The 13,291-nt window shown below is 42.4% G+C and overlaps 1 protein-coding gene across 2 annotated transcripts in view; it reads left to right on the plus strand.

Annotated features, from left to right (window-relative positions):
* LOC104927448 (ADAMTS-like protein 3) overlaps positions 1-13,291 on the plus strand; it is a 160,783-nt gene that overhangs the window by 112,049 nt on the left and 35,443 nt on the right. For both annotated transcript variants that reach the window (XM_027282921.1, XM_019259436.2), the window contains exon 7: positions 4,169-4,295. In XM_027282921.1, the coding sequence (XP_027138722.1) occupies positions 4,169-4,295 (127 nt within the window). The remainder of the gene's footprint in view (positions 1-4,168; positions 4,296-13,291) is intronic.

The raw sequence follows: 13,291 nt of genomic DNA on the forward strand, positions 1-13,291 counted from the left end.
AACTGAAGTTCTTGTAATTGGACCCAAACACCTCAGAAACTCTCTTTCTAGAGACTTAGTTACTTTAGATGGGATCACCCTGGCCTCCAGCTCCACTGTAAAGAATCTTGGAGTTGTTTTTGATCAGGATTTGTCCTTTAACGTCCACATAAAACAAATTTCGAGGACTGCATTCTTCCACTTACGTAACATCACTAAAATCAGACGCATTGTCTCTCAAGCGGATGCAGAAAAACTAGTCCACGCATTTGTTACTTCAAGGCTGGACTATTGTAACTCTTTGTTATCAGGCTGCTCTAATAAGTCTCTTAGGACTTTGCAGTTAATTCAGAATGCTGCTGCATGTGTTCTGACAGGAACCAAGATCAGAGATCACATCTCTCCCATTTTGGCTTCCTTGCATTGGCTACCTATTAAATCTAGAATAGAATTTAAAATTCTTCTCCTTACTTACAAAGCTCTTCATGGTCAGGCCCCATCATACCTAAAGGAGCTCATAGTACCTTACTACCCCTCTAGAACACTGCGCTCTCAGGACGCTGGGTTCCTTGTGGTTCCTATAGTTTCCAAAAGTAGATTGGGAGCCAGAGCTTTCAGCTATCAGGCTCCTCTTCTGTGGAACAAACTACCTTTCTGGGTTCTGGAGGCAGACACGGTCAACACTTTTAAGAGTAGACTCAAGACTTTCCTTTTTGATAAAGCTTATAGTTAGGGCTGGCTCAGGTCATCCCTTAGTTATGCTGCCATAGGATTAGACTGCCGGGGGACCCCCCCCCCTCTCTCACACCATCTCTGTCTCTTACCATCTGTGGACATACATGTCTCATTAATGCATGTGGATTCTCGTGGATCGTGGCTGCTGCTGTGATCCTGCATGACGTCCACTACACATATTATTACTGTCATTGTTACTACCATATCTGTTACTGTAATCATTTTATCATTCATTGTAATTCATTGTCATTTTATCAGTCATTGTACAATATAATTGTGTTGATTTGTCCTGTACACGTGACATCCATTGCACGTCTGTCCGTCCTGGGAGAGGGATCCCTCCTCTGTGGCTCTTCCTGAGGTTTCTTCCACATTTTTTTCCCTGTTAAAAGGGTTTTTGTGGGCAAGTTTTTCCTCACTCGAACCGAGGGTCTAAGGACAGAGGGTGTCACTCCCTGTACAGATTGTAAAGCCCTCCGAGGGAAAATGGAAAAATGTGTTTTGCGACTTTGGGCTATACAAATAAAATTGATTTGATTTGATTTGACACAAGACTGCACTTTGCAGCCAGTGCAGCCAACTGATTATCAGTTATAAATATACAACTGCTTTCTGCAGCATAGAAGAGACCAAACTCAAAACATATTTTTTCCATTCATTTGACTGGGGTTGCTGCATTTAGGCTGCAGTACCAGAGAAGTGAGCCAGATTCAACCTGATGTCACACTGCTGTGGTTGCTTTCACATCAGGATAGTCTGGGGCACTCGGTTCAGGGAATGCTGAAAAATATCACATCTTCATTTGGCTTGGTTCACTTTCACACTGCACTTTTGAAAGCGGACCACACTGCCTGGACAACGTCATGCAGTTACAACAGCTGCTCATTTGGGGGCGGTATTGCCCAAAACAAAGACTGACCAGAAAGAAAAAAAACACCATGAAGAAGAAAACCCAGCTCATCAATTGGCTTTCTGAACTTTGATTCACTGGATAGTCCGTTTGTTTTCCCACTGTAAGCGAACCGCACCAGGGTTCACTTGCAAGCAGACACAGACCACGTTTTCAGGTGGACCAGAGTTTGTTTCACACCTGCCCAAACGGACTGGACTATCCCAGGAACTCTGGTCTGTTTAAACTGGACCAAATATCTCTGGTTTGAAAGTGCCCCAACAATCAAACTGCTCCACTGAAATGTCCCTGAAACTGAGCACGACCCAGGCTGAGTTCACAAACTAAACTCTAATACTCTACCTGTTGTGTTCTAACATGGTTTATTTCATTTACCAGCTTCTAAATCATCTGTGTCTGGCTCACAGTCTTTGCTGTAGTGACACAGAGAAGTTTCATTTTGTTTGTGTTACGTTACGTTAGTTACGTTCATCAGAAATAAACACTCACACACACACACACACACACACACTGTACATCCCTGCCGTGATTTGCAATGCCTGATTTGGTCTGAATACAGACTTGCTAAGCCAAATGTATTAAATACTCTGACACAGAATAACAGTACAGCACACAGTGATATGTTGCTAAACAGCAGTGGTTATTGACATTATCCTGAGAGGATAAATGAGCTTGTTGTTGTTGTCACCTGCCTGAACATCATTCTGTGAGTCATGTACACAGAGAATCCTCCACAGTCTGCTCTGGGTTCAGTTTGTTCATTTTCAAAGTACCAGTCCACTCAGCCTCTCTGTCTCTATATCCAGCCCATGCAGGCTGAAAGTAAAAGTTCAATGAAGGTCAATCAATCAGTGACCTTCCATCATTTTTATGCTCACATTCTCAAACATAGATATATGTCAGTGACAGAAACGTCATGTGCATTTCATTTGAGCAGATCAGTTTTCTGATGAGGCTCTGTTTCACTGTGGCAGTATATCAACTCTGTGTAGGTGGAAGGCTGAAATAGCTATTTTCCAGTGTATCAGCATTAGGGTGGACAGGTCCTCAGTATGAGGAGACTTCAGTTTGCTGCTAACTCACAAATGGAGCTCATTTCTACCAGGCTAGAAGAAGTTAGCACTTTCACAAACCTGCTCTTAATTATGCATAACTTCAAGCCTTAATATGATTTGAAGTCTGTTTCTGGTGCATTCTTGAACTCAAAACCCTCCCAACAATCAGGCCGGTCACACACAGGTACGCAGAGATGGCACTGCGTATAGGCAAGAAAGAAATGGCATCACCCGGTGATGGAGACAGCAGGGGAGGAAAGGGTGCTGGGTTGCTGTTTGTTAGTGACGGAATGAGGCCAATCCCTCCTCTAGTGCGAGTGTATGTATTAATAATACAGCACACAGCAGCATGAAATCCAGCTGTATACAAGGAGAAGAGAAAATAAACACAATTCCTGCAAGTAAAGGGGAAGAGAGCAGTGGTGTATAATGCTGTTTGTTCATGTGCGTATGTGTGTCACTTTGTTTTGTCAGCCTGTCACGGTAACTTAGCATATCAACACAATGCTGTGTCTACAGACTTCCGGGATATATTTGCTCTGTTCAATCACATAAATCATTGTACATACTGAGTAGTACTGAACTGATAGAAGGACCCAGAACACAACCTCTGAAACCAGTGGTGTCCAGTCTGACAGGGAATACAGTAGCCTACCAAGGTGGTTTTCTTACTGGGTTTGGCTCCTGGCATTCCGGGGCTGAGTCAGTTCAGTTACACTGATCTTTCCATCAGGAAAGTTGTTAATCACCACGGTTGTGTACCATTATTCACCTTTGGTGTCAGAGGCTGTGCCCAGTTCTGCTACTTGCTAATGACAGATTGAGTTAGCAGCAGTTTATTAACTATCTGTCAATCAGGAAACTCTGTGAATCACAGAGAGTTGAAGCTGAGCAGTCAGAGGACATCAGAGGGGAAAGTTCTAAAGTAATCAGTGAGGCCTGGCTATACAGTAGACGACTGTAGCAGCCATAGATGAGCCATCAACAACTTTTTATGGTTTATCAGGAAATAATAAACTTCATGAAAAATACCTCAAAACACCTGAAAACGACTTTTTGTCATTGTTGGTATAGATACTGGAGTATAGGAGACATATATTATATATATAACACGACCACAGTGATGGACCACTCTCTGATCAGTCGACTGACTGGCTAAAATTCTCAAAACAGTTTAGTTCAGTTTAACACTGCACTTACCCGAGGCAACCCCCCACAACTTTTACTTGCACATTTGTGAGGACTGAGTGCCTCGGCACTCTCCAGGAGGCTGCTGCTTTTATTCTCTCTTCTCTCAAAGTAGACTGAAACCATTGTTAAATTGAACACTGCAGTCAACTAATCAATTAACCAAAGAATGACCTGTCAATGTGACATATGATCCAGCCTTACTTTGAGTGTACTCTGTATCCAGCTCTTGCTCGTGTCTTTCTGTCTCTCTATCAGTCATGTATCTCTTTCTGAGTGTGTATTTATGATGTGTATGCAGGAGGTTGGCTGTGATCGGCAGCTAGCGAGCGGTGCCAGGGAGGATAACTGCGGAGTCTGTGGTGGCGATGGTTCCACGTGCCGACTAGTACGAGGGCAGGCCCTGCCCCACCTTACACCGGAACAATGTAGGTATCTGACTCATCCTCATCCACATACATGTCTTCATGCAAGTTTGAATTCAGCCCATTTCCCAGTCCAAATGTTACAGTCCGCCCCCCTCCGGCTCTTTAAAATGACCTAGAAAGCTCATGGGCTGGGCTATTTGTAGAGAATACACTTTCAGTTCAGGCCTATTGAAGTAAGAGCTCTCTGTTGGTCTCACAGCTGCAGACAAAACATGACCAGCCTTCCTCCCAGCCTGTCTCTATGGGAGGTACACAACAAAGCTGGGTATCTGTCTGCTGGCACTCAAGGCTCACCTGTCAGTCCGCACCGAGTTGGCCACAGGCCTTCAGGAGCTGTCTCAACTTTGGCCTGCTCTTCTCTGGTTGCCTCCAGCATTTATTTATCAAGGCTGCACTGTTAAAATGCCATCTGGCTACAGCAACCCACCCACTAGCAGATGGAGCTACACCATTCACACATCAATGCCTTTTTTCCCCCTCACAGGTTTTTGAATTTAACACCCAGAGATTGAATTCATAATTGTGTTTTGGCTAAACATGGTCTTTTCATGAGGTTATTTTTTTTCTCCCCTGTTTGCTTGGAGTTGGTACAGTCCACTGCACATAATATGAAGAGCCATGCAGAAAATTTGTTTTAATCAGATTCCATCTTCGATTTAGAACAAAAGTGTTCAGCACGTACAGCACTGACCATTTGAGATTAGATGGAAAATGCTGACAGGGAGATCAGTATTCATTACATGCCGTCTTTTTCCAGAATATTGCTAAACAAACCAGCCAACCAATAAATATATAAATACTTAATGTTCACTTCTCAAGATTTCTTAACTACATGTTCCCTCTCTTTTCAGCTCTGCCTGCCTGATAGAGGCGGAGGCTCCAGCAGCACAAATAGCAACTTTACAATATTGGAAATATGAAATTGCAATTTCCACTCGAGTGGAAGTTTGTTTAAATGTTCCCAGGACTGCTCAGCATTTTCCCAGGTTTTAACAACTTAATGAAGTACATATTGGCAGCAAATACATATATGCATACCAGAGTTATTGGCTCCAACTGTAGTATTGTATCAAATGTTTCAAATTAAGGCGCTTTGGCATGCCTCAGGGAGTGGGAATGAATATGGCTTGACTCCCTGAAAAGACCAGTATTAGCCAGTGACCATGTAAATATATCTCCAGGTTTTAATATGAGGGAATATTTAGAGAACAGCAGGGGTGTGTCAGTGTTTGCTCAAGCAGAATTGTATACAAGCATAAGACATCTTATATCAATGGAGTAGAACTGAAACGTCTTTATTAAGACATGTAAAACATGGAGAAATGTTTGCTACATGTGCAGCATGTCTGAAAAGCCTGTACATTTAGTAAAGGTTTGGACATTTCGCTCCATTGAATTGATCTAAAGTGATCCGAACTCCAGCAACACGTGTGCAACACTTGTAGTATGAAGATTGTGAGACTGTTTTGGCCTGTGGTTTTCATCAGGGTCATCCTGCTACTTGGTCTTTTTAAATCCGATTAAGGTTGATCAATTGTAATTTTGAACCCATGTACTGTGTCTTGTGCAAATAATAAGCTTGTTCTTGACCTTTTGAAAACTACCCCTTTCCACAGGCTCTGGGAAAAACAGCTTGACCTTGATTTAAGAATATTCTGTCAAACTTTTTATTTATTTATTTTTTTATAATTTCACAAACATTAAACTTTCCAGTGGTGCCTAAACACATGCAGACTTACTAGAATTTTACTCAGAACTTGCTTGAGTAAAATTCTGTTTTGCCAGTTTGGGAAAATTCTGATTTAAATCAAACCGATGAAAGAAGTAAACAAAACTATGAATCTGAGCAGATGTTCAGTGCAAGCTTTTGAAACCAAAAAGAAGTATTGCTATTGCTATTGTTAAGTACCCCAAAGCTAATAGCACATTTCACAGTATCATAGCCAGTGTCCCCTAATGGCCAATACAAGGCTGCCTTTGTAATGCCTGAGTACAGTGGATAGACTGGGACCCTACACAGTGGAAAGAGACTCTGTATTGTTGTTGGAAAGCTCTGGTTCGCAGCACTGGGTTTGTCAGTGACTGCCAGTAACACTTTAGTCTTCTTTCCTCATCCAAGAATCCTTGTCCCTTTAGCCCGAACAAACGTACTGGAACTTGTGTTGGGCAGGTGTAGGCATTTTTACAGCACTGTGCCCGGACCTTTACAGAGCCTGTACTGTAGATGTACTGTAGAGGGAGGAATTCAATCCAGGCAACCTTCTCTGGCTTTAATAAAGAAAGGGGCTCTCCAAGAAGTCACTGAGGCCATGTGATGACATGTTACTTCCTGCCAGGTCGTTTAGAGGAGCTGGCAGAGGAAGGGCCACTGGACTATAATCAGATAACTGAGTTGTTCAGCTGTTATGCAGTTCTGCAAGAGTACAGAGGCTCATGGAGTGAAGGCTCAACGTTACAGGAAAATGGTTGATGCTTTTGATTTATTGATATTCATGGGGAGATCAGCAAAGGCAACCCAGTGTCTCTAGGAATTATTCATGCTGTCTCCTATACGTCAATAATTTGCAACAGCAAATGCATTTTGAGAGGAAGATAATGCCATAGGAGTTTATGTCTTTTTATGATATCTTCAATACATGTGTCTCTGACAACATATTTTAGGAACTTTAGTATAGTATAGTAAAGGATCACTATAGATCGCTCTGTCGGTCTCCCCACCCTTTGGTGGCCACAGTTTTCGTACCTGATAGCTTAAATTTCACATTGAGCTCAAAAGTGTGTGTGTGTGTGTGTGTGTGTGTGTGTGTGTGTGTGTGTGTGTGTGTGTGTGTGTGTGTGTACAGCGTCATCATCTCATTTAGACTAAAAATTAATAGGGTATGTCAGGCGTGGCTACCTAGCTATTATTTTATGTAATATAAGCAAAGCCTACTGTAGTAACATGGCAGTTCATCATGGCGGATACCAAAGGCTCATTCTAAGGTCACAATATTATTTTTAGGTTATTTATTATACAGTAATAAGCACAGATCTGAATGTTGTATATCATTTCTGCCATGTTCAGTGAATAGAGCCCCCTAAATCTGACAAAATGAGTGGAGCAATCCTGTGCAGGTTTGAATGAACACAGTAATGTAAGTATGCAGACCAAATGTGCATCATAAAAGCAACACAGCCATTCCAACCAAAGCAATGAACACTATGTAACCAGACATGAAGAAATCAAATGAACATTACTGATTTTGTCGTCCTCTGTGAGATAATTCGTCTGCTGGCAGTGAATTGTCTCTGGTGACACACTGGTTATTGGGATGCACAAAAGCTTCCTGGCAAGGTGAGGCAGCTCTGATGCATGGCCCAAGTGGATCCTGGAATGGATGGCAGAGACAGGTATCTGGTCGGAATCTGCCCCCCTTCACATCTCTGCTGCTTTGTTAAGGTCATCTTTTTCAGTAAGCTGGCCAGGCCTTTCCCTTCTGTTGCCTCTGTGAGGAGGCTGGTGGTGGAGGTGCTGCTGGTACTGCTCCTGCTGCTACTTTGTGGTGTTTCTCTGAGTTGAGCAGGTGACAGCTTCAATGCCTCCTGGACACAGCTGTTGAACTGATGCCGCCTCATCTAAAAAGCTTCTTTTAAAGCAGGGGTCAATGAAACAAGCCATGTGCATGACTCTGCCTTCATAATGACAAGCTATCAACAAGTTAGACCATTTCAAAGTTAACTTACATTGCACTGCTGAAGTAGTGGCCAGTAGTTGTTGTACTAAAACTTGGAAAACACACTTGCATCACAGCATCCTGCACCAAGTGTTGTTTTGTTTTTTTAAGTAGTAATATTCCATATTTTGAAATGTCACAAAGGACAAACAGTGAAAAGTAAAGACATTTTATTTAGGGGAGTGATTGTCAAGATTAGTAACACTGTAATGTGAGGGTTGGATGTGTGCTGGTTGGATCACTCTTTATGAGAAGAAAACAGCAGAATGGAGATGGGGAACTTTCCTTGTTCAAACTTGTCATGTGACTAATCTAACCAATCAGAAACTAGGACTTACACTGAGGTAAATGTGAGAGAATCAGAGAGGTAGTTCAACAGAATATCATAACTGTTGTAAAGCTGTAAATATTTAAACATGTAAATATAAAATAATAATTGTGTAACATAAATATGTGAACAACTTTGTAGCCATTGTAAAATGCCTTTTGAGTAAATGAACTCAAATATAAATAATATTAACTTTCAAATATATGAAATACCTTTACTTTCAAACCTCAAAACTCTGTTAACATCTGTTTCGTTGCTGTTCTTTTTTTGAAGCTTTAAGACTTCCAGCCCTAAATGGATTGCTTCAGGCTATCATGGGATCAACAGAGACTGAGCACAACCAAAGCAGACGTTCAAAATAGCAGTGGATGTTAAAAATCAACAGTTCTTCTAATTGATGGACACCAATAATCTGTAACTTGTAAATGTAAAATTAAAAGGATGTTGTACTTCAATGTGAAGTCGTTGTGAAGACAGTCAAGAGAGCCAGGATGATCCGTCCACCAGGCCAAATGGGTGGCTTTACAGAGCTAGATACCCTGCTATCATCCATACCTGATCATGACTGTCCGTGGCTTGTCCTGGGCAACATGAACATCCACTTAGACAGTCCAGACTCTGATAACTGTCATTAATTAATTCCCTTGACCTCCACCTGGTCCACAGTCCTCCTACTCACAAAGCTGGCAAAAACCTTGACCTGATTCTCACCTGAAACTGTATCACAGATGCTCTGGTGGTAACGCCTCTCCACCTATCAGATCACTTTTTTTTATCCAGTTTAATGTCACTCTGTCAGAGCAACCCTCTGCCCCTCCGTCGATGGTTACGTTTCAACCTCCATAACTTAACTCCAACCCACTTCTCCTCTGCTCTACCACCATCCAGCATTCTCCTCTCTGAAGGTTAATGATGCCACTGAGTCACTCTGCTCTACTATGAACTCATGCCTGAACAAGCTGTGTCCTTTATCTATGAGGCCTGCTCGACCCAACCAATCTCACCCATGGTTGGATGATACCCTTTGATCACTACACACCAAACTCAGAGCTGCCGAAAGAAAATGGCTGAAATCCTAACTAGCCAATGACCTCAAAGGCTACCAGACACTTTTATCCTCTTTTTCAACCAGCGTCACTGCTGCAAAGACTGTTTTTTACAACGACAAAGTCAACAGTTTGACACCCGGAAACTTTTCTCCACCTTCGAATCACTGCTCAACCCTCCACCTCCTCCTCCTACCAGCCTTACCGCTGATACCTTTGCATCATTCTTTACAGGCAAAGTGGCAGCAATCAGCAGCCAATTCTCTGACCAGCTCACTCCCAACCTGACTCCTAACACTGATGTAGCAGTCCTACTACATCTCTCTCTCCAGCCCAACTGGGCGGCACCGAATCAGCTGCTGCACTTTCGCAACTTAGCACAGTTGCTTGCACTTCTTTTTCTGGTTTTACACCCCTCTCTGAGAGTGAGGTGACTACATGCTTGTTAGACCCTATACCAACAAACCTTCAATCCATTAGCCCAACCATCACGCCAGCTATCACATGTAATAAATGAGTCACTGAATGCAGTGGCACTTTTGCCACTGCATTCAAAGCAGCTCGAGTAACTCCTCTACTCAGGAAACCCAACCCTGCTCAGGTCGAGAACTATCGTCCTGTCTCACTTCTTCCTTTTTTATCCAAAACTACTAGAACTAGAACAGGCGGTTAAATGGTAAATGGACTGTACTTATATAGCGCCTTTCTAGTCTTCCGACCACTCAAAGCTCTTTACACTACATATCTCATTCACCCCATTCACACACATTCATACACTGATGGCATTGGCTACCATGCAAGGTGCCAACTGCTCATCAGTTTGCGGATCTAACCATTCATACACATTCACACACCGATGGCACAGCCTTCGGGAGCAATTTGGGGTTCAGTGTCTTGCCCAAGGACACTTCAGCATGCAGACCGCAGGAGCCAGGGATCGAACCGCCGATCATCTGATTAGTGGACGACCCACTCTGCCTGTGAGCCACAGCCACCAGTTGCTAAGCAACTCTCAGAACTCCTACAGAACAATCTTCTTGATCTAAATCAATCTGGTTTCAAGAGTGGTCACTTGACTGAAACTGCTCTATTGTCTGTGAAAGAAGCCTTAAAAGAAGCAAGAGCAGCAGCACAGTCCTCTGTCCTCATTCTGTTGACTTATCAGCTGCCTTTGACACAGTTAACCATTGCATCCTCCTCTCTGTTCTCTCAAACATGGACATCTCTGGCTTGGCTCTTTCCTGGTTTGACTCTTACCTGACAGGGCGCTCATTCAGTGTATCCTGGCTTGGACAGTTGTCCACTTTGCATCACCTCACCACAGGGGAAGCTTATGGGTTATGATTAATGACCAACTAACCTTTTCCATTTGTGTTGCCTCAATTGCCTGGTCATGCCGCTTTGCACTTTACAACATCAGAAAAATCCGACCTTGCTTAAAGCAACACGCCACTCAACTCCTGACACAAGCTGTGGTCATTTCAAGACTAGACTATTGTAATGCCCTCCTGACGGGCCTCCCAGCCTCCCCAGTGAAACCTCTTCAGATGATCCAGAACACGACAGCACGCCTGGTCTACAACCAACCCAAAAGGTCACATGTCAACCCGCTGCTCATTCAGCTTCACTGGCTACCTGTTACAGCCCGCATTAAATTCAAAGCGCCTAAAAAATAGTCTCCAGTACTGCACCTACCTAACTAAATGCCCTTGTACAGGCATATGTTACCTCACGACCGCTGCACTCCTCAAATGAATGACCCCTGGCTCTGCCACCTGTTTGCTCAAGGCAATCCAAACTTTTTCCGTTTGTTGTTCCCCGTTGGTGGAACGCACTACCAGTTCCTACCAGATCATGGGCGCCCCTCTCTACCTTTAAAAATCTCCTGAAGACCTCCAGCTCTTCAGAAAGTACCTGCTCTCCTAGCACTACCTACAATTGGACATGAAAAAGCTGCCCCTTTAAGAATAGTCATAGCACTTATTAACACTTTCTTATCACACTGTATCTTGATTGTTCCCTTCTCTGTAAGTCGCTTTGGATAAAAGCGCCTGCTAATGATCCAAGTTCTAAATAAAACACATTCGAGTCGCCAACTTTCAACCAACTCTACAAAAGCTTACCTCTGACCTCTGACTTTCATGGTGGATTGAATTCTTTTCCACAAGTCTAAGAGTCTACAGCCATGTTAGCTTCATTTTTACAATGACAACACGCTGAGGTTTAGTTTAGCATGCTACCATTTACTAATTAGCAGCTGGTGATGATGGTAATGTTATTAGTTTAGAGGTGGTGATACACCAAAGCGTTGGCCAAATGAAACATTTGATTTGAGTTTTATGCCAGTCCAACTTGTCATTATGATTCCTCCTCTGTGTCTGACAGGAGGCCATTCAAAAGTTGTTGAGACATTTCACAAAAAAAACTGAGGTGTTATGGGACCATGAAGTTCTCCACACATGTTCATGACAATTCATCCAGTTGTTATTGAGATACTTCAGTCTGGACCAAAGTGGTGGATTGACCCGACAAAATTACCATTTCTGCTTGGACACTGGCTAAAAAAAGCAGTGCATGTTATGTTGGTGCAAAGAGCTTCTTGTGTCTCGTGTCTTTGTTCCATGACTCATACCTTGACAGGCTTCAGCAGGCTTTTGTTTATACCACAATACATCTGCTAGGTATTGATTTACTCTGTATTCTGAATACATGCTGTATGTTTCTGAGATTGTCTGGCACCATGAAGCAGCGTGACATAGGCCTATAACAATCATTTTGTGGATGGTGGGCAACTGGTCCACGGTCCAGAGAGATTCTACCTGACTTGTATGTTTTCGATTCCAAGTTTCATTTTCATGTAAGCTTGCCCTCAGATTTAATGTCCCAGAAGAGAAGAGCTGATACGCTGAATCAATCATGATTATTTAGGTTTACTTTGGTTAGTGAGTTTATTTACCATTACAGACACACAAAGTATCACCTTTGTTCCCCCACATCCATTATTCATGACTCTACTGTTTATCAGTCACTGCATTTGGAAAATGAACTGGCTACATTATTCCCTGAAGCCTCACTTTGCAGATCCCGCAGACTCATGTAAAATGAGCTCAGAACTGTTTATCTGTGCTTCATTTCCCTTATTTATTTTGAAGGTCACTTCTTTACTACTTGGCTTTACATTTAATCTCCATTTTAGAGTTCAGAAAAAATGCAAATGCCTGCAGCTAAATTTATTTCATTGCTTCCATAAAATTAGGACACTGCAGATGCAGCATAATTGTGTTAGGGGGCAAACCCTGTGGCTGACAGCCAGAGCAGCTTATGTAGTTATTTAAGTGCAGTGCTCATTTGTCACCAGAAGGTAAAGTAAGTCTCATAAAATGTGAAAAACAGAATTAACACTCCATTTGTCTATAACGCTCTCGCCTCGTAACTCCACCTCCTTTGTTAACCACAGAGGGAGAAACACTTCTGGTGTGAAAAATATTTGTGCAGGCTAAAAAAAAAAGTAATTATTTTATACTGTACTATATTGTAGGACCTCAGTCTTCCTGAGGCTCACTGACAGCACAGTGGAAGTCAGATTTAAAGCAGGCAGATTTTAGGATGGCAGTAACTGTTGTGTGGTGGTCTACTTCAGCCACTGAAAGCTGCAATGTATCACTTTTTCAAATTCAAAGTTCCAATAATTGATTTTCACCATCTGAAAACTAGGCTTTGTTTTGGCTTTTCTAGTAAATTTTTCAAGTGTGATCCCCATGGGCACTAACATTATTGTTTCATTTCATTTGAACAAATCTCATATCAGAATCAGGAGCACTTTTATTAGCTGGATATGTGTTCACATACATTTCATGTTGCTTTAAAAATACATATACAGATATAGACATATGTACAGCTAAAGACAAC

The sequence above is a fragment of the Larimichthys crocea genome, chromosome X (genome assembly GCF_000972845.2).
Source record: "Larimichthys crocea isolate SSNF chromosome X, L_crocea_2.0, whole genome shotgun sequence".
NCBI classification, from domain to species: domain Eukaryota; kingdom Metazoa; phylum Chordata; class Actinopteri; family Sciaenidae; genus Larimichthys; species Larimichthys crocea.